This window comes from Ascaphus truei, chromosome 7 (assembly GCF_040206685.1).
Source record: "Ascaphus truei isolate aAscTru1 chromosome 7, aAscTru1.hap1, whole genome shotgun sequence".
Taxonomy (NCBI): domain Eukaryota; kingdom Metazoa; phylum Chordata; class Amphibia; order Anura; family Ascaphidae; genus Ascaphus; species Ascaphus truei.
The window spans coordinates 30,446,683-30,474,591 of record NC_134489.1 but is presented as its reverse complement, the minus strand read 5'-3'; the positions used below and the strand labels follow the sequence as shown (position 1 = coordinate 30,474,591).

General features: G+C 42.1%; 1 protein-coding gene across 1 annotated transcript; it reads left to right on the top strand.

The window, feature by feature from the left end:
• On the top strand, positions 1–27,008 carry LOC142499949 (vomeronasal type-2 receptor 26-like). Its single transcript, XM_075610007.1, has 4 exons — positions 1–334; positions 2,116–2,407; positions 3,252–4,064; positions 26,721–27,008. Exons 1-4 carry the CDS (start codon positions 72–74, stop codon positions 27,006–27,008), a joined length of 1,656 nt encoding a protein of 551 aa, XP_075466122.1. The 5' UTR covers positions 1–71.
• Positions 27,009–27,909: the final 901 nt, after the last annotated feature.

The window sequence follows — 27,909 nt, the reverse complement described above, 5'->3', positions numbered from 1 at the left end:
TATTATATTGTAAAATGGATTAACATACAGTACTCTCTAAGATTTCTGCCTTGGTGATTGCTAATTCTTATATGCAAATGGCACCCACCAGGTGTCAACAGCGCACATCATCAGAGATGTTCCTAGTTCTCTTTCTTGTGTTGGTGCTGTTAATACTTCCCTATGTGGTCGGCATGTTTGTCAACTCAGACTGCGTTCTCAGAATTCAGACATTAGACCAATATTTCAAGGACGGAGATGTCATCATCGGAGGACTCGTCACTGTGCGTATTTCGACCATGGATAACACGAACCAATTTGATATCCCACCTGAATATAACAAGTTATGTCGTGTGTGAGTAAGCTGTGTTTTTCTTTTCAAGCTAAGTGTTTCCTTTCCATGATGTAAATATTGCAGCTGCCCTCAAAGTTCCACATGTACAAACCTCGGCTTATTTATCATACGGTATGTATAGAACTTTTGATAGTTGCACATTAATAATAGTCGAGAGTCCAGGCGACCTATAAACGGATTTCATTCACGTACAGTACAGTGCATATGTGCAGTGCAGTGTGTTAACAAATGATGCTCCAGAGGGCCTGAGAAATAGCACAATTTTTTTTCAAATATATACTAATATTTGACAAAAAAATCCAGACTCAATGTACTGGTAATATCTCCTTTTCTATCCCTCTTGTATTCCCACTAAGAGGCTGACACTAACTAGGACACAGAGCCTTCAAAAAACACTGAGGAGGAAGATTCCAAATGCCACTAATTAAAAAAGACAGGCAATTTCTGTTACAGATCATGCAAAAGACTTGATGATTGGTTTCACTGGTATTTGTTACATAGAATTACATTTCTAATACATGTGCATGATATAAGTTGACGTGCTCTCATCATGTCTGTCTATATTAATATCACTGCATCATTAGATCCCATCATCTTTCCCTGTACTATCTTCACGGTTGAATCTGATAACCTCAGCAAAAATCGTTTCTATGCCTGGGAACCGTTATTTCACAGCAGAGATGCATTGCTCTTTAATCAATAATGTCTAGCAGTCTATTTATCAAAGTTTCCAAAACTGCACAACTGGGGCAAACCAGTACCAGTACATAAAATCTACTGTGTTTTACTAAAAGAAAAAGTCAGATTGCTTCTTTGATAAATCTGGTACATTTAGTTAAAGATGACCTGTCAGCATAAAGTAATTATAAAGGAAAAACAAACATATTACTAAACATTATCACCTACCCCAGGCTGGTGTTAAGCCTGTCTTGTTTATGTGTATAATGTCCACTACATAAATACTACACAGACGATGAAATTGGCCAACTTAGAATAAGTGCCTCAAGACATTCTCTTTCAATTCTTTAGTAAACTTAATAATCATAGGGGTTGAAGACATTTCTGCCAAGTGTTTTTTTTTTTAATCTCTTTATTTATGGTTTCACAATATTAAAGTATACAGGAGAGGGTGGGAACATATATTGTACATACAGTATGGACTTAAAATATTTTTTTGTGACATAATCCTATGGTACAAAAGTGTTTTAATCAAAAGCGACTGTATCAAAATTGGGTACCCTGGGACTCCTAGTTTTGATACTTAGTAGCTGTGTCATTCTTACTGTTATGAGTGTGTAGGATTCATGTTTGTCAGTCCGTCTCCATTACTATCAGGGATATACTCCATACAGTAGCTACATTGGGACTTTACATTTTATAAGCTATTTTATTAAAGGTTAAGTTTTAGCTCCATTTACCATCAAACCCATAGTTTAAAGAGTGCTAGTTGTGAAAGGTTCTTTCCTCTCTGTATTTACCCATAAATTAACCTGGCTTGCACCTTATTTCTATTTAAACAGGCTGACCCAAAAGCACTCCCCTTTCCCCCTTCTCTATTTTTTGATACAGATTTTTTTTATGCCAAATCCATGGGCTATTTTGGTGTGGGGAGACGGATTTGGCCTAAAATATCTGTGAAATATCGGTGTTCTGCCCATCTCTAGTGCCCACTACTTCCATGCTACCACTGGCACCATTATCAAAGTACAGTATGATCACCTGTATTGGTAATAGTAACTAGTGAATTCCACTCACTTATATTGGTCCTCCTCTTATTGTAGATTAAAGCTGAAGAACTACCAGAATCTTTTGGCCTTTGTGTTTGCAATCAATGAAATTAACAGGGATCCTGAGCTCCTTCCAAACACTTCCCTTGGTTTCCATATCAGTGACACTTGTTTAAATGAAGAAAAGTCAACATTGGGTGCGATTAACATGTTATTTGGAAAGTCAAGATCCATACCCAACTTTAGGTGTGAGCACTCACGAAACATTGTGGCTTTTGTTGATGGACTTTCTTCCAAAGTTACACTCGACCTGGCCAGAATATTCGGGATGTACAAGATACCACAGGTAAAGTTAAAAAAGATATGCAAAACAATCCAAACATACTGTATTGATGAGTATACAGTCGATAATCTTCCACTGTATAACTCATCCTTTTATTTTTCTGTCATATTTTCCAATTGATGCAGGGGTTCTCAACTTCAGTCCAACAGGTCAGGTTTTCCAGATATCCCTGCTTCAGCACAGGTGACTCAGTCAAAGAATTAGCCACCTGTGTTGAAGCTGGGACATCCTGAAAACCTGACCTATTGGGGAGCGCGCTCTCTCGCTCTCTCTCTCTCTCTCTCTCTCTCTCTCTCTCTCTCTCTCTCTCTCTCTCTCTCTCTCTCTCTCTCTCTCCTTGTTTTGCTGGAATAGTGTTTCACAACTTCACAAGCTAAAGAGGAAATATATGGGTCATATCAGTATGTGGGTAAGGGTATTAAAAATGTAGAATAGTAAGAAGCTTTCTCTGGCATACTGTATGGTGGCACATATTGTGGATATGTTGTTTTACTCACCCACGCACACACCCCATGGTATTGCGGTAATATATACAGTGTTCTCTAAGGCAAGAGTGCTCAACTCCGGTCCTCAAACCCCCCCAATAGGCTACAGAATGTCAGGGAAAGCTTCTGACTATTCTACATTTTTAATACCCTTACCCACATACAGATATGCCCCATGCCATATTTCCGCTATAGAGCATGCGAAGTTGAGAGAGAGAGAGAATCACGTCTGCTCTAAGACACACCAAAACGAACAATTATATGGATTACATCAACAGATCTGCTTGCACTTTGCACAACATCTTTCACCTGCAGGTTCTCACTAACGGATTCTGACCACTGACCACCACATTATTTTCCAGATCAGCTACGCCACGTTGGATCCGATCCTGAGCGATAAAGTTCAGTTTCCTTTTGTCTGCCGCACGGTCCCAAGTGAATCAGCGCAATTCCTGGGCATTGTCAAATTATTAAAGCATTTTGGCTGGACCTGGGTTGGAATACTGGCTTCAGACGATGAGTCTGGTGTAAAGGCCAGTCAGATGCTACAGAAAGAGATCACACAGAGTGGGGGCTGTGTTGAATTCAATGAGTTTGTACCTCTTTATAAGAACTTAGAGCACAGCAGGAGGATACAGATCATCAATAGTATGGAAAAGTCTACATCCCAAGTGATTATAGTTTATGGTAATTCCGATTACATGTCTTCTATAAACCTAATCATGTATATCAATTCTTACCCTTTCCCAGAAAAGGTTTGGATCATCGCATCTCAATGGGATGTGTCCTCTGGGTTGTTTTTTAAATTTCTATCCCTTGCGCCTTTTAATGGGAGCCTGGCTTTTACTCCCCATTATAAAGGTATCCCTGGATTTGAGCAATTCCTTGTAACCTTCAACCCTGACCTTTTGCCAAAACACCTTTTGACTTTAAACGCATGGTTTGAATTGCATTCTTGTAATTGGATAACTAGATCCATGTATGATCCTCTCAGATGTACTCGCAATGAGAAGATTGAGAACTCCTCCTATCCGAATTTTCTCACAGATATCTCAGTCTATAGCTACAGTATATATAATGCTGTGTATACTTTAGCACACGCCTTGCACAATATGTACTTTTACAACAACGAACAAGGAAACAACCTGTCTCTAAGTGATGTGCAGCCCTGGGAGGTAAGCTAGCTTTTATATACAGGCTAATGCATCTATTATAATTGCCATGTACAGATAGAATGCCTCAAAGACTTTTTGTTCTCATTGAATTAAAACCATGTTTAACATTGGAACAAATCTCTTTGGACCTCACTTTCAAAATGTTTATACACCAGAAACTTAGAACACTTTGAGTTTTGTTACCCAATAATATAGGAGCAATGTTTAGTACACCAAGTACAATCGCACTTTAACAAATGTCTAACCACAACCAGGAAATGTAAACAGTCTGTTGGCTTTGCAGATATATGCTGTAGCAGGAATTAATTTAATTTGAAAGCTGGTAAATTGATCCCAAAAGTAAGTTTAGAGATGTATGTATGTCTTTATTTATATAGCACCATTAATGTACATAGTGCTTCACAGTAGTAATACACACGACAATCATATAAATAACAAATAATATAAATAACACATAATGGGAAGAAGTGCTTCAGACATAAAAGTAACATTTAGGAAGAGGAATTTCTGCTCCAAAGAGTTTACAATCTAATTGGTAGGTAGTAAGGATGTACAAAGACAGTAGGAGGGCATTCTGTTAAGTGTGTCTGCAAGGGGCCAAGCTTTATGTATCAAATGTATTGTGTTAGCCACAGAGCTACTCATATGCTTTGTTAAGCAGATGTGTTTTAAGGTGGGTCTTAAAGGTGGCTAGAGAGGGTGCTAGTCGGGTATTGAGTAGAAGGGCATTCCAGAGGTGCGGGTCAGTAAGTGAGAAAGAGTCGGGATGGTTGTGGCGGGGAAGAGGTTAACTGGGCTTGTAATAAAGTTCAGGCCCACTTGGTTAACCCTGACCCGTGTGTTAGGGTCTTAGATTGTCAGCTCTGGGACCCAGATGTAAAAAATGTGTTACTGCAACTGTATACTGATTTTGCGACATTAAAGAATGATGTGATTTTATTTCCTCTCCGGGGATGCTGGAATCGGGAGATTTCTAGGCTGTAAGTTTTAGGGTGGGTTTGGCGGAGAAAGTCTTTGCAGAATGCATCTATGTAGCAGGGTTCCGAGTTATAGGATACCCCAAAAGTTGTATACTGAGATTGAGTGATATCCTCTGATACTGCTAAGCGCATTACTCCGCCAACCTTGTTCCCTGAAAACGCTCTTACGACTCACTGCCAGAGTCCCTGCTGCAGCATCTTCCAGACAAGGTAAATGGGTATGAAGGGGTTAAAAGATATCTGCAGGTATACATGGAGTCCTTAGTATAGCATGGGACTCCCCAGTATAGCAGAGGTTCCCCCATACTGTACATGCCCAGGTATCCTGAGCCTAGAGTAGGGGTTCAGGAAGATGCTCACGCTAAGTTTATGAAGCTGAGCAGATTTGCAGTGTTTAAAAGTATATTTCTAATGTGTGCCAGGAATGAGGCTAGAGATTTGTAGAGGAATATTTACACTCACTCCATGCATGACACCAGAATAGGAACTCTCAACTTTTTGCATGCAGCAGACAGGACACCACATCTTTTATTAAACGGGAATAGTTTAATATGTATAGATATTGCTGACCTGTATATGAGCTGAGGGCTTTCTAAGTTATAAACTCTGGAAGGCACAGATGGTTACCAAGCTCGGCTCCGGTGTGTCTGTCCAGGGACCATACTTGAAAGGGCTCAGAGATGCCTAGGTGTGAGGCCATATGGGCCCTGCCATTATTGTAGAGCACCCATATCCTGGCATGAAACAAGGCAACCTAACACCCTTTGCTAAACAGCCAGCCGCTCTGGAGCCTCGCACCGTGGGGGGGAGAAGGGGCCGAGGGGGCTATTTCACCTGCCCGGGGAAAAGGCTCAGGGGTGGGAAACCCTGTATGAGTGTTTTAGATTGGTCGTTATGCGGTTGCTAAGGTTTTTTGAATGGGCTGCAGGTTGTCTGGGACCTGGACACCAGAGGTTTAAAAAGCCCTAACACAGGTCAGATTCTTGGTGTTCAAAGAGTTTCATCTAAGAGTTTTATCAGTTCCATCTTGTGTGATTCACCTGAGATTCAGTCCCATTGGAGAAGGGGCCTGGAATATTTTGCTGTGTGTTTGCAATTAGGAAAGATTAGTTTTGTTATCCCAGTTTTCCAAAGTAAGTGTGTCTTTTTACTGTATTTTTGTGTAACATTGTTGTGTGCGTTCATTAGGTGAATAAACGCAATTTATTTTTATCTCTCTGCTTGCTCAATCAATGATCCCAGTAATTAAAAGTTGTAATAAACTGGTCTTACCGTGACAATGGTGCATAGCGAGAAATTAAATTAAAGCTTTAAAAGTGAGGAGGAAAATTGAATGTGTGATACAGGATTTGATAGGAAGCCAGTAGAGGGATTTCAACAGGGAGGCACCGAGATAGATTTAGGAAATAGTAGAGTGATTCTGGCAGCAGCGTTTAGGATATAGCAGCATTAAAGTATCAATGAAATTCTCTTCTATTTTACTGCAGTGCACCAGTGAATGATATGAGGAATGTGTAAATAAAGTAGTTAGAATAGGAATTACTTAAAGCACATACTGTACAGTATGTTAACAATATGTATTAAGTACTGTATCTTGTTATTTTTTCTCCATTTTCCCTCTGTCAAAAATATTTCCTACGTCTAAGATGACATGAACCTCTCTACCTAGTGATCTATAAGAGGTTAATAGTTTTTTTTTTAAGTAGACACAACCCAACCACATTCTGCAGTATATGCTAAACAAGAGCGGATATGTTGCACAGGAAGTTTTGAAGTAGTCTAATTGTTAATAGAATTAGAATTCCTATAGTTCTTCCGGATTTTTCACCTCTTCTTTATATTTTCTTTATTTCTTTTCCATTCCATCAAAGGAAGGCGGCCTTGCTCAATAGATAATGTCTTGGCCTTCAATTCACAAAACTGTGGGTTAATTTCTATCCCTTTCAATCAGTGCAAACTACAGCAAAGGCAGAAAAAACAGGTTGACATTAGTTGTGGTGCAGGAGATTGTTCAACATCGTACCTGCCGCTACACTAGCCTGTGAATTTGTAGAAGTCATATAGACCCTTATTTGCTCAGGTCTGTTTACCTCACGGATAATTCCTAGTGTCACACCCTTTCCGGGGTCACTCAGAGAAGGGTGCAGTACAATTACATTTTAGGTATCAACTCTACCAGTATGCACTGTATATTACATGTACAGGTGGGCAAATTTTTGGGGCAGATTTGGATCCGCAGTGGATCGGCCGGTTCCTTTGGTCCACAGATTTCAGCGGCTCAATCTCCAAAAGTTTGATTCGCGTCTCACAGATTGTTAAATTATTATTACCAATACACTCCACGGATTCCACAACCCGTGGTCAGATTTGTAGAATCCAATCCGTGAATTCTGCAATTCTTAAGAATCCACAAACGGATAGCTGAATCCACGGATTAGATTCTACAAATCCGTCAACAGGTTGTAAGACCAATGGTGGTTTTTGATGAATCCGCCTGTATTAAAACTGACCAAATCTGTTTGCAGATTTTACACCGCAAAACAGATTGTGGGTGAAAAATGTGAGAAAACCTGGGAAATGGATTTGGGAGAATTCGCCCATCTCTATTTACATGCCCTGTTTGTATGTGTCAGTCCTTGTCCCCCTTTATTTTAATTTTGTCAGTAGGACCTATTAAAGTAGAGGCAGTCCTCGGTTATCCAACGAAATCCGTTCTGAAGTAGCGTTGAATAGTGAAACCGCTGTAATGTGAGTCCCATGTTAATCAGTGGCGGTGAGCGTCAGGTAACGCATTCCGGCGTTGAAAAAAGGCCCTCAGGGTTGCATTGTAAAGCGCTGGCTATGCAATTCATTGTAAAGTGAAATGTTGGATAGCGAGAACAACCTGTATTACATTTTAGTTACTCACTTTAGCCTCCTGGCTTACTCATATTTTCATGTCTGGAGCCATCCACTAAGTTCATTGTAGTATTTTCACTTGATACACCTATCACATGCTGGCTACCTACTAGACTACAAATCCTTAGCTCCTCACAGTTACTCTTCATTAGATAGCCTAGTGAGTGCATTTTATTTCTGCCAACACTCCTCCACGGAGAGGTCATCTGGCTTTGACCCTGTTTTTTTCTGCCAATAATTCTTCCCCTAGTGCACCCTTCAGTCTATCCTTAGAAGCTGCAGCATGTGTCTCTCTCTCGCCCATTGTCTAAACTTCAGCAAATCATTTTGGAGGCTGTGCACTGTATACGGGATTTTTGGAGCAGAGCTGTATCATATGTAAGAACATGTGCTGCACAAAGTTAGATTTATACCACTTCTGACTTGGAGGATTTTTGTGGGCAAATAAAATGCATAAGGCCTGGGACCTGGTGCGCCCGGCGGCGCAGGCGGCCACACGCGAGTTACCCACCAGCAGGGGAATCCTCCCGAGCCGGTCCCCCCTGGCTGCACAGCTTATTACACGCTGTGGCGCGTCAGCCGCTATTGGATACAAGAGATACAAGAGAATGGTGATCCCTAGCACGCGTCACGTGGTGTGGCTGTAAGCCAATGGGGAGGGGAGGCTTCGGGAGGAGGAGAGGCTTCGGGGAGCTGGGAGGAGTGTGGAGTGAAAGCAGCGTGAGTGCCTGTCTGTGTGTGTGTCTGAGTGCCTGTCTGTGTGTGTATCTGAGTGCCTGTCTGTGTGTGTGTCTGCGTGCGTGAGTGCCTGTCTGTGTGTGTGTATGTGTGTGCCTGAGTGCGTGAGTGCCTGCCTCTGTGTGTGTGTGTGTGTATGAGTGCCTGCGTGTGTGTGTGTGTGTGCCTGTCTGTGTGTATGTGCCTGTGCCTGTCTGTGTGTATGTGTGTATGTGTGTGTGTGTTGCTTTACTTACCTTCAATCAGCAGCCCGAGCCGTGGAGGAGGGGGGAGGGGAGAGTAGCGGGTCCCTCCGCTCAAGCCACGCCCCCTCCCACTCAAGCCTCCCACTCCCGCCCACCTCCCGCTCCGGCTCCCTACAGACCGCATATCGCGGTCTGTGTATGTCAGGGCCCCGTCTGTATGCAGTGCGGGAGCGCTGACTCTGGGAGCAGGGCCTTAGCCTAAAAATGTTACAGAGACGCAGACTGCGATACATCTCTTTGTAATATGTGCACCATGTAGCTCTCTCCGACTCCTCCTACTGACATTCCCTAAAGTGCAGAAAAAGAATTCAAGCGCAAATAACACTTCTAAATGTGAAAAACACTAAACAAACATAAATTCCAAAGTGAATAGTGATAATCAAGTAAATGTATACTGTCCTTAATAGAAAATGCAGCTCCCAAACAGGACTCAAACCCAATTCAGACAGAATAGTGGCAAAAAAATAAAGGCGCAAATTTCAGCCAGAAACATAAAAGGGATAAAAACCAGTAATAGTGCAGCACTGAATAGCAGTTTAAATAGAGTTCAGATTATTCTTTAGATGTTAAACTCACGTGTTCCACGTGACAATCAGGCAGTGGGGTTATTTTGAGTAACCAACTCGTAGACCATCAAGATGATTGCTTCACACCTCCAGAGATGAAAAAGGGAGGGGAACCCACATATAAGGAAAAAAAGCACATATAGAGTAAATTGCTTTAATTATTAAAAAAAATAAAATAAAGTAATGCACTTACAAAAGTGTCTTGGAGTGAGTCTTCGGACCACCCAGGATCAAAACACAAGAACTGGACAGACAGCACTCCATTGACAGCCCTTGATCTTGCTGCATTGCTGATAAGCAGTCACTGGGCTGGATAGTTGGAACCTATTCTAGGCTGAAGTTCACCAACTGTAAATGAATGCCCTACAAAGTTTCTGTAATGCAAGATGCTGCCCTACACGTTTCGTCCACAATAGACTTCCTCAGGGGCTAATCTAACGGAATATGGGGTCCCTTACAACAGATTGGTAAACCGCTCACCTAATTATATAGTAATCAAAGACTAGTATACACAGCTGGTGCACATAGGGACAAATATTCTGAACAAAAACACAAAGAAAGGAGATCACAAGATCTCCAAAAGATCCCTATTTGCTGCACTCACAGGACTGACATAATGTTGTGGGGTTAAATACTCCCAGACAAAATTGTCTAAAGTGGCTACTGGAGTACAAAGTTCCAGATAGCAAATGCTCCCAGCATTGTAGGAGGACAATTGCTAATAAAAGCCTACAAATGGCCAAAAAAATAAAGTTTTATTAATTGATATTAATAATCGACGCAATAATGTGAATAGGTACAATGTGTGGGATGAAATAAAATCTCTAATAAGTGGTCATTATTGCTATTGTGATAAGAACTAGAGTAGGATAATCTTCTCTTATTATAATTAATGTATTTATTTATAGCAAAGCAGAATCGTCCTGTGTATAGTTGGAAACATGTGAGTACAGATATTCAGTATATCTTAGTGTATCAGGGGTAATAGATATATATACCTCTGTGTGTTGCCACATTATCCACACATAACAATTTAAATAGTTGTCACTAGTAATGCCAATAATGTGCCCAGCTCACATTTATGTAGTAATGTGGATGATGGATAATGTTCATCTGTTTATATAGCCACATCAACCCACAATTAACCAGACATAGCACACTGGATAGTTGTAATCAAAAATAGCAGTACTATGCTTAGATCGCATATATAGTGGTATAATTTTGATACATTTAAGAGCTCATAAAGCAACATGTGGCAAATAGTACCCAAATAATAAGTGTAGTAACACAGTATGTAAAATGGTAGTCTATTGAGTCAATAGCGCACTATTGGGTAGCTAAGTAGGTTGTATAGTTACAAATTGTCTACTAGTGTTTATCACCAGCTAGCCACATAGAAATGCGTTCCACAGTTGCTTAAAAATGCATAGCGCTATACAACCTGTTACCTGACGACCATAAACAAGTCTGCCCACATCCTCCAAGACGTCAATGAGATGACGTCATGCCCGACGTACGTTTCGAGCTCGGGACTCGCGCTCTTAAGGTACATTGTAACGGCATAGGTGTCCTTTATACCTCCCCAATGGGAGTCTTTCTAAATGTACCCAATCACCGTAGTTCAGGGAATCATAGCCAATTGAAAGGTGCTCCATGCACTAAAATCAATAAACATTAATAAACGGGGAAATAACCATATTTAAAGCTAGAGGTGACCATAACCATCCAGGTGATATTTAAAAGGTGCCCAATAAATAGACTATCATTATCCAACATAACAGAGTGTTTAATAATATTCAAGCATAAAGGGCATATAGATAATCCAGAACGATGCTAGAGTATCTCATATCATGATCTGGTATAAGAGATAAATATAGGGCTATGATGTACTTATATGGGGATTTCATACAAAGATAAGATATACTCACATATTATTAGATTGGTAAAAAAATTGCATGTTCAACCAACAAATATACAGTGTGTATAATGTAGAAATGAACTAACCTGATCTGTCCACCCTGTAGGTCAAAACGGACATCTAAGTTTACACTATATACCTGGATCCCCTCCTGCTACAGTAGTATATAGTGACATATCTTAAATGTCTGCTGAACATGCCACTTCTACATGAATGGAGAAAAGATAAACCCTTCATTCAAACCCATGAGACTTAGTGTTTTAAGTGTATACTGTAAATCCATTACATTCTTTTTGTAATAACTTCTTGTCTCAATCTCCTTTTCTTGGGCCCCAAGGTATGTGCTCGATACCAATAAAGGTAAGTTTGTCACTGTCTCCATCATGTTCATTGATTATATATGAATATGTGGTCCCCCTCCTTTTTAAATGTTCCGCCGTCACCTGAGATGCACATGCGTCGTGTCATCAATGACATCACAACGCTCTCTGGCATCCGGCGCGTCATCGCGAGTTGACGTTCAGTGATGTCACGACGTTGCCTGGAGGCGCAGTGTCCCGAGCTAGAGGAGATACAAACTCTGCTAAAAAGGGCAAAGTAATTAATTCAGAATTAATCTGTAACATTAGTAAGCCCATATTTTCAAAGGACGAATTAATTGTCCTATCTAATGGCTTAACGTTTGCTCCCACTGCCAATTTTAGTTCGTTCAATTTGTTTATTGATGCAAACAAATTTTTAAGGAACCTTACTGTAAAAAGACATTTTTTGACTCACCAGATCAACGTAATGTTCCAATTACTGGATCTAGGGATGAGTTTGTACATACACAAGCCTCAAGCAGAAATCAATGTTTTTCCCTTATCAAGATAAGGGTAATTTTGTTGACACTTTTTATCACCTTATTATAAATTATTTTGAATCCATGGATAAAAAAACAACTAAAAGTAATAATAATTTAAGCCAGAAACATAATCCGGTTCTTTAAAATTTATCAGAAAACACAGATATAGTAATTAAAACAGCAGGTAAAAGCAGTGACACAGTAATTAGGGATACAACATACTATATTGAGAAATCACTTCGACTTTTAGGTGATTCAGAAACATATAAACGGTTAACAAGTTGCCGTCTAGAGTACTCTTGCAATATTTGGAAATTCTGCTAAACAGAGGCAAAAATGAATCCCTTTTCCTAAAGTTCCAGTTTTTATTTTTTTGCCTAAGCTGCATGAGGACCCAACACGCCCATCAAGTAGAACTATAATATCGGGTATTGGTTCAGCAACATCAAACCTATCCGAATATATAGACACATTCCTTCAAGGATATGTGATAGATCTACCGTCTGAAGGATACGACACAATTCATTTGCTCAAAGAGATAGAGTGGAAAGAAGAATATATTCTGTGTACGGTGGACGTGTCTTTTTTATACACAGTTATAGACCACCCTAAAGGCTCTGATGCAAATAAGAGGATCCTTATTGCTAAACAGAAATTGGATCTAGCTCAAATTAATTTCAATTTAGACAGTATTAATTATATCTTAACACACAATTTTTTTTTGGTTTCATGGTAGTTTTTATTTGCAGCAATATGGCACCGCCATGGTGCCCAGGTTTGCGTCAAGTTACGCAAACCTCTTCCAAGGTATTTGGGAGGAGGATGTTATTTTCCATCACAATCCGTATGGGGCAAACCTGGTCCTATGGCGGGGTTACATAGACGATATTATTTTCATTTGGAATGGACCTGAGGCGCTTTTATTAGAATTTTTAGATTATCTTAATACTAATGATTGGATCCTTAAATTTATTGGAATCCACAGTACCAGTTCAAATCCATTTTTAGATTTAGTCATATATATAGAAGTGAATGTTATACATACTGCTGCGGCAGTCTTTATTCAAACAAATCACCGGTTTGTACCTGGCAGGTTCTTGGAATGCGACACTGTTCACCTGGAGCATGCCGCGTTCCAAGCCAGGGGTCATGTCCGGCTGACGCGCGGCTGATGTGTTAATTTATAATGGTTCAGGATTTAATAGGCTGCAATGCTTCGCGTGTCTGACAGATGGCATAAAATCATGAATTGTAATGCAGTATATATATATACAGTATATATATATACTGTATAACAACAACCCCTATAACCCCTAACATACAGTACTGTACACATACAGTACTGTATATGCACATCAATGATACTATGGGCCGGCGGGGGCGAGATGTGTTTGCAGCAGAGGGAGATCCGCTGCTCTCTCTGCGTAAACATCGGCACATTAAAAATCATTTAAAATACATTTTTATTCATAGTGTAGATGTGCAGGGGGTCTCCGGAGCTGAACCGCGTTTGTTTCAGGTCGGGGGACCCCCTGCTTCCCGAGATACAGACCCCTTTATGAGGTGCCGGTATCCCTCTGCGTTTAAGTTCCCGATCACGTGACCGCGGCCTGTAAACAAAGCAGAGGGATACCGGCAACCCCTAAAGGGGCCTGTATCTCGGGGAGCAGGGGGTCCCCGGACCTAAAACCACAGCGGTTCTGCTCCGGAGACCCTCTGCACATGTACAGTATAAATAAAACACACACATCAATAAAGAATCGTTCTTTACCTTAGCGGCTATGTGCTATGGTAATGCAGCAGCATTTGTGTATTTTAATAATATTGTACAGTGTGCAAGGGGTTCCCTGAGCCAGAAATTAATGCTCAGGGAACCCCCTGCTCCTGCACAATGTTATTAAAAATACATAAATGCTGCTTCATTACCATAGCGTATAGCCGCTAAGGCAATGAAGGGTTAAGGCAGAATAAACAATAAATACATTAAATACATATTTTTAATGTGTGTGTTAAACCTCCCTGCCTTCACTGTAATCGATGTAAAAAACCCTCCCCCTATTGTGTGTTTTAAACCTCCCTACCTTCACTGTAATCTATGTAAAAAACCCTCCCCCTATTGTGTGTGAAGCTTCCCTGCCTTCACTGTAATCTATGTAAAACCTCCTCCCCCTATTGTGTCTGCTAAACTTCCCTGCTTTGACTAATCTGTGTAAGCTCCCTTCCCCCTATTGTGTCAGTTAAATCTCCCTGGCTTGTGTTTCTGTGAGTGCAGTGTACAGTATGTAAATGTGGGGAGGGGGATATCGTGTAAATAACCACACCCACACCCACTACCCACTACACATGGCCCCTCCACTGCTGCAAAAAAGAGACAAAAATTAAAACATACAAAGTAATGTCCCCTAACCCCTTAATCACCATAGCGGTTATTAACCGCTACAGTCATTAAGGGGTTAACCCACCCTCACCCACCACTCGGGATGCCTACATACCCTCCCACACTAACCCCCCCCCCCGTGAGGCCTAACCACCCAGTACACACAAGGGAAGCCTACCCACATACCATTGGGGAAATACCCCCCCCCACCCCCAGTACCCACAATAAAAACAATACAGTGCCCAACAATAAACATCATTCTATTTATTAAACACCCCCCCCCCCCACCCCCTGTGACCCCCACATGTATTTTATTTAACTTGTTAATTTTTTCAAAAGGTTTTTTAACATGTGAATTTTTTTTTGGTAGATCATTTCTTGCCACTGTATGTATGTATGTATATATGTGTAGAGAGATATATACATACAGGGTAAGAAATGATGTTGTTTTAAAAGCTTGATTTGATGTGTTTTAAATTAATTTGTCTATGCTGCTATGCATTATTGTGTGTTTAAAGTATTTTAAAATTAGATAGATGTAATCCTTGGTATTGTATTGTGTGTTTGAGGGAGGTCAGGAATAGCCTTGGTTTTAAAGGTTGTATTTTGGTCGGTACTGATATTTTTTCACAGGCTAAATTGTTCTGCTCCAGGCGTGAATTAGTTAATTGTTTCATTGTTCGGGATGGAGTGTGAATTGTTTAGGGATGTAAATAATGATTACTAATTGATTTTTGTTTACTTGGTTGATTCATTTGCAGAATGTATAAGGGGCATAGATTTTATGCATCATTTATACAATGTAAATGCAGCAGCAGCGGAGGGGCCATGTGCAGGTGGGTAGTGGGTAGTGGGTGTGGGTGTGGTTATTTACACGGGATCCCCCTCCCCACATTTACATACAGTACACTGCACTCACAGAAACACAGGCCAGGGAGATTTAACTGACACAATAGGGGGAGGGGGGCTTAAAAAGATTAGTCAAAGCAGGGAAGCTTAGCAGACATAATAGGGGGAGGGGTTTTTACATAGATTACAGTGAAGGCAGGGAAGCTTCACACACAATAGGGGGAGGGTTTTTTACATAGATTACAGTGAAGGCAGGGAAGTTTAAAACACACAATAGGGGGAGGGTTTTTTTACATAGATTACAGTGAAGGCAGGGAGGTTTAAAACACTCAATAGGGGGAGGGGTTTTTACATAGATTACAGTGAAGGCAGGGAGGTTTAACACACACATTAAAAATATGTATTTAATGTATTTATTGTTTATTCTGCCTTAGCCCTTCATTGCCTTAGCGGCTATACGCTATGGTAATGAAGCAGCATTTCTGTATTTTTAATAATATTGTGCAGGAGCAGGGGGTTCCCTGAGCATTAATTTCTGGCTCAGGGAACCCCCTGCTCACTGTGCAATATTATTAAAATACTCAAATGCTGCTTCGTTACCATAGCACATAGTCGCTAAGGTAAAGAACGATTCTTTATTGATGTGTGTGTTTTATTTATACTGTACATGTACAGAGGGTCTCCGGAGCAGAACCGCTGTGGTTTTAGGTCCGGGGACCCCCTCCCTGCTCCCCGAGATACAGGCCCCTTTAGGGGGTGCCGGTATACCTCTGCTTGGTTTACAGGCCGCGGTCACGTGATCGGGACCCTGAAACGCAGAGGGAAACCAGCACCTCATACAGGGGGCTGTATCTCGGGGAGAAGGGGGTCCCCTGATCTGAATCCAAAGCGGTTCAGCTCCGGAGACCCCCTGCACATCTACACTATAAATAACAATGTATTTCAAATGTATTTATTTATATTCATTTATTTATTTATTTAGATTTATTTATTTATTTTTTGGCGGCTGCTGTGTGTGAGTTTTTTTATTGTGGGTAGCGGGGGTGGGTGAAGGGAGTATTAGCCCCAACGGTGGTTGTTTAGGGCTTGCGGGGGGGTAGCGGGAGGGGTTAACCCCTTCATGACCGTAGCGGTATTAACTGCTACGGTTGTGAAGGGGTTAAGTGCACCCGCAACCCCCCCGCAAGCCCTAAACTCACACCAAGGGCCAAATACCCCCTTCACCCACCCCCGCTACCCACAATAAACCGGGCACGGTGGGTTAACCCCTTCATTGCCTTAGCGGCTATACGCTATGGTAATGAAGCAGCATTTCTGTATTTTTAATAATATTGTGCAGGAGCAGGGGGTTCCCTGAGCATTAATTTCTGGCTCAGGGAACCCCCTGCTCACTGTACAATATTATTAAAATACAGAAATGCTGCTTCGTTACCGTAGCACATAGCCGCTAAAGTAAGGAATGAGTTTTTATTTATATATGTGTTTTATTCACAGTGTAGATGTGCAGAGGGTCTCCGGAGCAGAACCGCTGTGGTATTAGGTCCGGGGACCCCCTGCTCCCCGAGATACAGGCCCCTTTAGGGGTTTCAGGTATCCCTCTGTTTTGTTTACAGGCCGCGTTCATGTGATCGGGACCTTTAAACGCAGAGGGATACCGGCACCTCATAAAGGGGTCTGTATCTCGGGGAGCAGGGGGTCCCCCGATCTGAAACCAACGCGGTTCAGCTCCGGAGACCCCCTGCACATGTACACTATGAATAAAAATGTCCAGTACTGTATGTTAGGGGTTATAGGGGACGGCTTCAAAGACAACAGCTCGCAAACGCCCCCATGTGTTTTTGCATGGCATTGCAGTATTGCAGCCAGCGGGAATAAAATGCTGAAATCACAGCCGGGAAAATAACGCAATACACTCCGGGCGAAAACGATACAAAACCGAACATCACCGGGATATACCCAAATTTGCGGAACTAGCCGAGTTAGAATAAAGTTGGTCGCCTCTGTACCATGACTCACTTTGAGTGTAGACTGTAACAATTTTATTCTAAATACGAGTTGTCATCATGGGAATTGGCTTAAAAATGTACCTTATGGCCAATTCAGGCGTATTCAAAGAAATTGTTCAAAGATTAATATGTTCCAGGAGCAAGCACAGGTACTAGAAAATAGGTTTCTAGAGAAAAAGTACAATCCTTTACTAATTAAAGAAGCCAAAAATAGGGCCTCAAACTTAGACCATGATTGCCTGTTAGGAATCCCTAAAAAAAAGAGAGTATAAGACAAATTTTATTCCATTTATAACACAATATAATAGGGTCCTATCAAATACAGAAAATAATACGTGAACATTGGCATGTCTTGAAACAGGATGATATTCTTAAAGACTATTTACTGGATATTCCTCAATTTGTCTTTGAGGTTTCTTGCTTTAGTAAAGACTATCTGGCACCAATCGCTATAAAAAAAGAAGTGGTAGTATAAGAAGGAATACGGTTACCAACTAAACCACATGGTTTTTTAAATGTGATAAATGTAAGGCCTGTAGGTTCGGGTGGAGAAGACTGATTCCTTTATCTCTAATGTAACTAAGGAAACATCTAAAATAGGGAGTTTCATTAATTGTAAAAGTTCATATGTGAAGTATGTTCTTTTCTGTCCTTTGGACATCAGTACGTGGGCCGTACCATTCACCCACTTAGAGTCAGAATTTTAGAAAACATATGCAACATAAGTATAGGACTAGAGATATAATGTGTCCCTACATTTAAAAAAATATCATCGTTCTGATCCCTCTGGTCTGAAATATATGGGTATTGAACAGGTGCTTCCCCACTGCAGGGTGGGTGTCATATTCTCTAGTCTGCTGTTACCATGCTTGCCACCGGGACTGCTGCCACTCTCAATGTCTTGTTCTAGCCTGCAGTACCTATACTTGTCCACCGGGATTGCTGCTGCTAAACTAAGGAACATTCCAGAACCTGATACCTGACACCTCTGCACCTGTGCTCCACCTCTCAGCCTGCCTATATAAACCTCCCTTTCCTGTTCCTCCTTGCCTGTTTATACTGGTTCCTTAGCTTCTTCAAGGTTCCTGTGTTTACTGCTGTGCTAGCTATTGCTATCATCCTGTTCCAGTTTCCTCATTGCCGACCTCTGCTTGTTTCCTGACTTCGCTACCTGCCGCCTGCCTCGGACCTCTGCTTGTTTCCTGACTTCGCTGCCTGCTGCCTGCCTCTGATCTCTGCTTGTGACCCCTACTTCGCTCCCTGCTGTTCCTGCCACTGGGATCCACTTCAGCCGAAGTCCTATCCTTGACAGAATAAACAGGCCCTACCATGGATTCCGCTGGAACAGACCCGGCTCAGGCTCAGACACTCCATGACTTACAACATATCATGGTTGGTTACCAGGAACAACAAAGACACGTGTTTAATCGTCTTTGCCGCTTGGAAGAACAAACCACCACCGCGGAAGCTGAGAATCGTGAACTACGTTTAGCCTTAATCACCTTGTCTGGTCAAAACACTGTGCCTGTGCAAAACGCACCCCGTATATCCCTTCCGGAAAAATTTGGGGGGAAAAAACAATATTTCCGGAATTTCCTTAATCAATGTAGACTTGTGTTCAAGCTTCAGCCCATCATTTATCATACCGAAGAAGCCCTGGTTGGACTGATCATAACCCTGCTCAAGGATGAGGCCCTTGCTTGGGTCTCCCCTATGTTAGAACAAGATAGCCCACTACAAAGGGACCTGGAGGAGTTCATCGAAGCCATGAGTCTTATTTTTGATGACCCAAATCGTAGTGCAACCGCTGAGGCAACTCTGAACAATCTTCGTCAAGGAAGACGCTCGGCAGCTGAATACGCCGCTGAATTCCGCAGATGGGTTAACGATACTGATTGGAATGAGGCCGCGCAGAAATATCATTTTCGGCAGGGTCTCTCGGAGCAAGTTAAAGACGAACTAGCCCGGGTGGAGCCCCCAGAGAGATTTCAGGACTTTGTCCGTTTATGCATCCAAATTGATCGCAGGCTTTCGGAAAGATTATTGGAGAGACAGGGGTTCATGCCAAGCAACCCCGGGTTTAGAGATGTCAGTACCCCAAGACGTTCCAGGGAGACTGAGGAGGAGCCGATGCAAGTAAATACACTGCGGGGACCCATCTCAACCGGGGAAAGGAATAGATGCCGAACAGAAGATCTCTGTTTATATTGCAGAAATGATGGGCACTATCTCACTGATTGCCCAAACAAGTCCAGGCGGTCTTCTTTCCAGAGTCCTAGGAGAAATCAGCTGCACGCTATTTCAAAGACTGTTTTCTCTGCTTCTCAAGGGAAAGATAACCCTCCTTCGCTACACCCTCACCTCCTGGTTCCTATTATAATCGAGGAAGGAACATATCGTTTTTCAACCACAGTAATGGTCGACTCAGGGGCGGCAGGGAATTTTATGGACATAGAATTAGCCAAGAACAATTCGGTATCATTTGTAGCCAAGGAATCGCCAGAAAGGATGGAAGTCGTTGATGGTTCTCCCTTGAGCTCTGGACCTGTTACCCATGAAACCAGTAACTTAACACTAATCATGGAGCCCAATCACCAGGAGAAGATTTCATTTGGTATCATTCCATCACCTTTGTTTCCAGTGATTCTGGGAATTCCATGGCTCATGATCCATAACCCACTAATTGACTGGAAGACAAAGACCCTCACGTTTCCCTCGGAGCACTGTCAGCTAGCCTGTCTACATAAAATTCCTATACCAGAGTGTGTAGGAATCCATAAGATTTCCTCGTCTCAAGAAAATCTTCTGCCGGCTCCTTACTCTGAGTTTTTAGATGTGTGTGACAAGAAGAACGCATTTACGCTTCCCCCACATCGCTCTTATGACTGTCCCATTGAATTATTACCGGGTGCTGCCATTCCGTTTGGAAGAATCTATTCCCTCTCAGAACCGGAATTGAAGGTTCTCAATGACTACCTACAGGAGAACCTATCAAAGGGTTTTATCCGACCCTCTACTTCTCCAGCAGGCGCTGCGCTCTTCTTCGTGGGAAAGAAAGACGGTTCTCTACGCCCCTGCATTGACTATCGGGAACTAAATAAGATTACGGTGAAGAACAGGTAGCCATTACCTCTGATTCCTGAACTATTGGAAAGAATTCGGTCAGCCAAAATCTTTACCAAATTAGATCTCAGAGGAGCGTATAATTTGGTCCGCATTCGACCCGGTGATGAATGGAAAACAGCCTTCCGAACCCGTTATGGGCACTATGAATATCTGGTGATGCCTTTTGGACTCTGAAATGCCCCTGCTACCTTCCAGCATTTAATTAATGATGTCCTCCGAGAGTTATTGGACCAATTCGTAGTGGCATACCTGGATGACATCCTTGTCTTCTCAGATAACATCATGGATCATCAGAGACATGTCCGAATTGTCCTTGAGCGTCTCCGTAAGTACAAATTGTACATCAAGTTAGAAAAATGTGAATTTGAAAAGACCAGCATGCAATTTCTCGGTTACATCATCTCTCCCGAGGGTTTGAGTATGGACCCAGGCAAAACTCAAGCCGTGGTGGAATGGCCAATCCCTCGGAATGAAAAGGACATTCAGAGATTTGTGGGTTTTGCCAATTTCTATAGACGTTTTATTAAAAATTTCTCTGGCATTATTGCCCAAATCACCCAACTCACACGGAAAGAATTCCCCTTCAAATGGTCTCCTAAAGCGGATGCGGCATTCGAACAATTGAAGTCACTCTTCACATCTGCCCCATCCTCATCCATCCAAATCCAGAATTACCATTCATCTTGGAAGTGGATGCATCCGACTCCGCTGTTGGTGCCATTCTGTCACAAAGAATTGGACCCAAGATGCTCCTTCATCCATGTGCCTTTTATTCATACCAAATGTCAACAGCTGAACGAAATTATGACATCGGAAACAAGGAACTTTTGGCTATAAAAGCTGCATTCTCTGAGTGGAGACACCTACTGGAGGGGGCCAATCATCCAATTACGGTCTTTATGGATCACAGGAACTTAGAATTCATTCGATCCGCAAAGAGACTGTCTGCGCGACAAGCCAGATGGGCTCTCTTCTTTGCAAGATTTCAGTTCCATATCTCATACCGCCCTGGCTCCAAGAATGGGAAAGCCAACGCCTTGTCACGGTCCTTTCCTAATCCTAGTTCAGACAAAGAGCAAGAAGAAACTATTCTTCCAAAAAAAATTTTTTTGGGCGTCACATTCTCTGCCGATCTCCTCACACGAATAAAGGGAGCCTACTCAAATGACACTTTTCTTAAAAACCCTCCTCCGGAAGCAGAACTATTTCTATGTGATGGTCTCTGGAACTGTAAGGATCGTCTGTTTGTCCCTAAGGAGGTAAGATTAGAGGTGCTCCAATTAATGCACGACTCCCGACCCGCTGGTCACCCAGGTGTCCTCAAGACACAGGAACTGTTGTCTCGCTCTTTTTGGTGGCCTAAATTAGCACATGATGTTAAAGACTATGTCCTCTCCTGTGAGACTTGTGCTAGGACCAAGACCCCTCGAGCATCACCTGTGGGTTTACTGCAGCCTCTTCCGGTTCCAACTCGTCCTTGGGGGTCCATATCAATGGATTTTATTGTTGACCTGCCACGATCAAATGGACATAATACCATCCTGGTAGTGGTGGATCGACTTACAAAGATGGCTCACTTCATTGCAGCACAGAATCTTCCTTCTGCAGACCAGACAGCCAAGTTGATTGTGAAAGAGGTGTTTCGGCTTCACGGGGCTCCTGATGAGATCATATCCGATAGAGGGGTACAATTCACTTCAAAATTTTGGAGGACCTTCTGTTCCTCTCTAGGAATTCGTTTAAATTTATCGTCTGGCTATCATCCACAATCCAATGGCCAGACAGAAAGGACCAATTAGACTTTGGAACAATACTTACGATGTTTTGTTTGTCATCTCCAGGATGACTGGATTGATTTCCTACCATTAGCTGAGTTTTCATACAACAACTCACATCATTCATCGACTCAGAAGAGCCCCTTTTTCTCAAATTATGGATTTCATCCAACCTTTATTCCTTGTTTTCCATCTTCGGGCCCCATTCCGGCAGTTACAGAGAAACTGGAAACTCTGCGAGACATCCAGGAGACCCTCAAAGAGACACTTCGTGAGACTCAAGTAAGGTACAAAAGAGCAGCAGACCAACACCGCAGACCCTCCCCAGAATTCCAAGTCGGGGATAAAGTCTGGCTTTCTACAAAAAATCTACGTCTAAAGGTTCCAACCATTAAATTGGGCCAAAAATACATCGGGCCATTTCGCATCTCAGCACTAATAAATCCAGTGTCCTTCAGATTAGAGCTTCCTGAGACCATCAAAATACACCCTGTGTTTCATTCTTCTCTGCTGAAACCTTTCCGTGAGAACCCGTTTCCTGGACGGAGACTTCCTCCCCCTGAACCCGTCCTCGTGGATAACGAGGAGGAATTCATTGTGGAAAGAATTTTGGATTCCAGGTTACACCGAGGGAAACTACAGTACCTGGTTCAATGGGGGGGCTATGGCCCAGAGGAGAGGTCTTGGGAACCCAAAGATTTTGTACATGCTCCGCGACTAGTCAAAGCTTTCCACTGACGATATCCAGACAAGCCTAGCAAGGATCATCCAGAGAACGCTCTTGGGAGGGGGGATTACTGCTGCGACACACTTTATTCGAGCAAATACCCAGTATGTACCTGGCAGATACCTGGAATGCGCAACTCCTCACCTCTGACAAGCCCCGTTGCATTTGCCTTCCCAGCCTGGGTTCATGCCTGGCTGATGGGCGGCTGATCTGTTAAATGATAATGATTAGGATTTAATAGGCTGCAATGCTTCGCGTGTCTACCAGATGGCATAAATTCATGAATTGTAATGCAGTATATATATATATATACTGTGCAGTATTGCAGCCAGCGGGAATAAAATGCTTCAATCCCTGCCTGGAAAATAACTCAATGCACTCGGGCAGAAAACAGTCACAAACCTCAATACACCCGGGTATACCCGAATTCGTGGGACTAGCCGAGCTCGAATAAAGTGTGTCGCCAGTGTAATGTCATATTCTCTAGTCTGCTGTTACCATGCTTGGCCACCGGGACTGCTGCCACTCTCAATGTCTTGTTCTAGCCTGCAGTACCTATACTTGTCCACCGGGATTGCTGCTGCTAAACTAAGGAACATTCCAGAACCTGATACCTGACACCTCTGCACCTGTGCTCCACCTCTCAGCCTGCCTATATAAACCTCCCTTTCCTGTTCCTCCTTGCCTGTTTATACTGGTTCCTTAGCTTCTGCAAGGTTCCTGTGTTTACTGCTGTGCTAGCTATTGCTATCATCCTGATACAGTTTCCTCGTTGCTGACCTCTGCTTGTTTCCTGACTTCGCTACCTGCCGCCTGCCTCGGAACCCTGCTTGTTTCCTGACTTCGCTGCCTGCCTCTGATCTCTGCTTGTGACCCCTACTTCGCTCCCTGCTGTTCCTGCCACTGGGATCCACTTCAGCCGAAGTCCAATCCTTGACAGTGGGAATAGTACAATAGCCCTGTCTAAGAGAGAATCCTTTTGGCTCTATCATCTTAAGACCCTGCAACTGAAAGACCTAAATGTCGACTTTGACATAAATGCCTTTTTGGATTAAAATATATACTACCATTAATAAACCTTTTTATCTTTGTTATCAATATATTGGTTTTTTTTAGTAATTAGCATTTTTAGATATTGTTGTGAAGACATTTTGATTGATTTTACTTTTTTGTTTGCTAAGTAATTTTAGTGGTAAGCTATATTTATGACTTTTAAAATTATGGTCAATATATATATATATATTAATTGTCTTTAAGAATCAATGACAATAAATTTGTTGTAAAATTTGCAATTTTTAATATGTGGCATCTATTGTGTTTTAACACTGATTTTTATTTTGTATTTTAGATGTTACCATTATCTTAAATATGTATTATTTTTTTTATTTTTTTATTTATAAAAATGTTTTACCAGGAAGTAATACATTGTGAGATACCTCTCGTTTCAAGTATGTCCTGGGCACAGAGTTATAAAGAATACATGGTTACAATAAAAGAACAGGGTTATACTGTACATTTACTTAACAGACATTTCATGGACAGATAAAGTAGGAAAATTGGGTACAGGGGATAAATGGCTTGTGAGTTTCAGATAGAAATAGAGCAGCTGTAACATCAACTAACATCAGCGAACGGCAGGAAACGGCTGTGCGCCTTGGGGGCAACGCAGATGTACGCTGGAGTGGGTGTGGTTGAATCTGATGCATCTGTGAACAAAAGATCTTTTCTTTGTGTCCCCTTGGCTCATTAACATTCCAGTGGGTGGGGTTGCCGATTCAACAAAGATCAAGCAGATATTAACCCTTGCACGCTGGTCCTGTGCAGAGGGGAGCAGTTCTTGGGGGGCCCCCATCAGGCTGTGCGCCTTTGGGGCAATTCAGATGTACGCTGGAGTGGGAGAGGTTGAATCTGATGCATCGGTGAACAAAAATATATTTTCTTTGTGTCCCCATGGATCATTAACATTCCAGTGGGTGGGGTTGCCGATTCATTTGTATTAAGTACAAATGGTAAAACTGTGTTTATTATGTTGTTGTATTTTTAATGGTGTTGCTCTTATATATCTGTATAATCTGTATTGTATTATTATATATGGATATCATAGCGTGTATTAGAGCAGTGGTGCGTAAACTTTTTTCCCTGCGCCCCCACTGAGACGGTCTCCGCACCCCCGCACCCCCCCTCAACCCTATTTACCTCCGCTCTGGCGTCATGACGTCACATTGCCATAGCAATGTGACGTCAAATGACCTTCCAGCATAATTTGACGCCGCGTTGCCATGGCGACGCAGGAAGGAAGCCGCCAGAGTCAATGTAAGTAAAGGCTTACAGTGGCCCTGCAGCTCCCCCGGCACTTAATTTAAGTGCCTTTGGGAAGCGCGCAGGACCTCTATAAACCCCGCGCCACCTTGCATGCAGTCTCACGCCCCCAGTTTGCGCACTGCTGTATTAGAGGATAGTAACCTTGATAATGGCTGATGATGCAGTGTGCGGTAGCCTTTTTGGGGTTAGTGATAGTCTCCATGACACTAGCACAAACAACTAACGTTGTTACGAGGGAACCGCCGAGGGATTATGCCCACGGCTCCAGGCAACGTCGTGACATCACTGAATGTCAACTTGCAATGACGCGCTGGACACCGAAGAGCGTCGTGACAGCATTTATGACGCGATGCATGTGCATCTCGGCTGCGGCGGAATATTTAAAAAGGAGTGGGACCACATATTCCATTAGATTAGCCCGTGAGGAAGTCTATTGTGGACGAAACGTGTAGGGCAGCGTCTTGCATTACAGAAACTTTATAGGGCATTCATTCACAGCTGTTGGACTTCAGCCTAGAATAGGTTCCAACTATCCAGCCCAGTGACTGCTTATCAGCCATGCAGCAGGATCAATGCCTGTCTTGGTAGTGCTGTCTGTCCAGTTCCTGTGTTTTGACCCAGGGTGGTCCGAATGGTAATTTCAAAGACACTTTTGTAAGTGCATTACTTTGCGTTTGTTTAATAATTAAAGCAATTTACACTGTACTGGTATGTGCTTTTTTTCCTTATATGTGAGATTCCCCTCCCTTTATCATCCTATGAGATGTGAAGCAATCACCTTGATGGTCTACGTGTTGATTACTCAAAATAACCCCACTGCATGATTGTCACGTGGAACACGTGAGTTTAACATCTAAATCTAAAGAATAATCTGAACTCTATTTAAATTGCAATGCAGTGTAGCACTATTACTGTTTTTTATTCCCTTTTATGATCATGGATTAAATTTGCGCCCTTATCTTTTTGTCACTATTCCCTAAAGTGCAAGCTAGGGCTGATGAAATAACATTGGAACAAAATGCTTTGATGCATAGGAGCAGGGTGAAAATCCTTTGTTCTTGCACCAAAATTAATTACATAAATACATAGACACATTAATCGTTTTGTGACTGATCTTTTGTTGGTTAAATAATAATTTAACAATGTTTTTTTGTCTAAATCATCTTCTCTCTCATGTCTCTTACATTCCAGACTCATTTAATTTTAATTTACACTACATTTTGCACACTGAGGTTATCAATATTTATATAATGCTTCTTTTTTTATTTTTTTTTTATTTCTTAAGCTCAATAAGTACCTGAGGAAGGTCCGTTTTACAAACAGCGCAGGAGATGAAGTGTTTTTTGATGAAAACGGAGACTTGACTTCTGGCTTTGATATTATCAACTGGATTGTTTTCCCTGATGAGACTTTGGTTGGTACAAGAGTCGGGGGAATAAACACGCAGGCTTCTGCAGAAGAGCAATTCATACTTCATGATAAGATAATCCAGTGGGGTAGCCGGTTTACCACGGTAATTTTACAACGATGTTTCTTTGACTTTGCTTATTTTTCTGATTACAGCCCTGATTGATCAACTAATTACCAACACGGTTGATTTTTTTTAAACACAGTGTATGTGCGAAGCTGCAGATGTTGACAACTTGAGATATGCCTAGTGCACTAACATTGACATCAAATAGTTGTGTAACCCTCCCTCCCAGAATTCTAGGGAGATTACATCGGTGTATACTCCGCATGGGATACTTTGACTCAGGAGCTGGTTTCAGGTGGCTTTACAATGCGGTAGCAAGGCTGTAGAATAATAGACCCCAGGAACTTTTATAGTACCGCAGTCATTTATACGTGTCCCCATGGACATGGACCTCTCCTACACGTTATCAATATTGTACTGTATTTCATAATAGACATACATGAATACAGTTCTTCCATTAGTGCCCACTGTTAACACTGAAAGGAAGTTTCTTTGACTTACTGTAGTTGCTCTGAGTAAGTGTGGATCCGGCCCCCCCTATTTGCTTCAGAACCCAATTACTCTAGGTGCCTATGAGAATCCTGACACTCTTACTTGTTCTCCAATAAACCCTGGGGAACAGGGAACTGTATCCAGGAAGAAAAAGAAACTACTTTGGGCAATATTATATGTGCTAGGTGATATCCATGTAGTGTGATGCTCTCCAAGTTATACTCACAATGGCGTGGTGTAATGAAACATATCCCAGATCAGTGGCAATTCTGTAGCTGTGATACCAGGAAATCCAAGTTTACTCAACAAGAAAAGAGGAATAGATATAGTGCAGACGGTATATGTTATACAAATACACTATATGGTAAAAAAACAACCCTCTACATTCGAGGCGTACATGAAATGCAATCTTTTGGGCATAAAGACAGATGTTTTAGTAATTTCCAGGGGGTCGGGTGAGTCGCGACTTTTAGAATTCGGTTAGAAGAGACAATGGGAACTTGTCTCT

Coding starts and splice junctions, on each gene's coding strand:
- LOC142499949 (XM_075610007.1), top strand. CDS start 72: ATGCAAATGGCACCCACCAGGTGTCAACAGCGCACATCATCAGAGATG. Junction 2,408..3,251: donor GGATGTACAAGATACCACAG/GTAAAGTTAAAA, acceptor ATTATTTTCCAG/ATCAGCTACGCCACGTTGGA. Junction 4,065..26,720: donor GTGATGTGCAGCCCTGGGAG/GTAAGCTAGCTT, acceptor TTATTTCTTAAG/CTCAATAAGTACCTGAGGAA.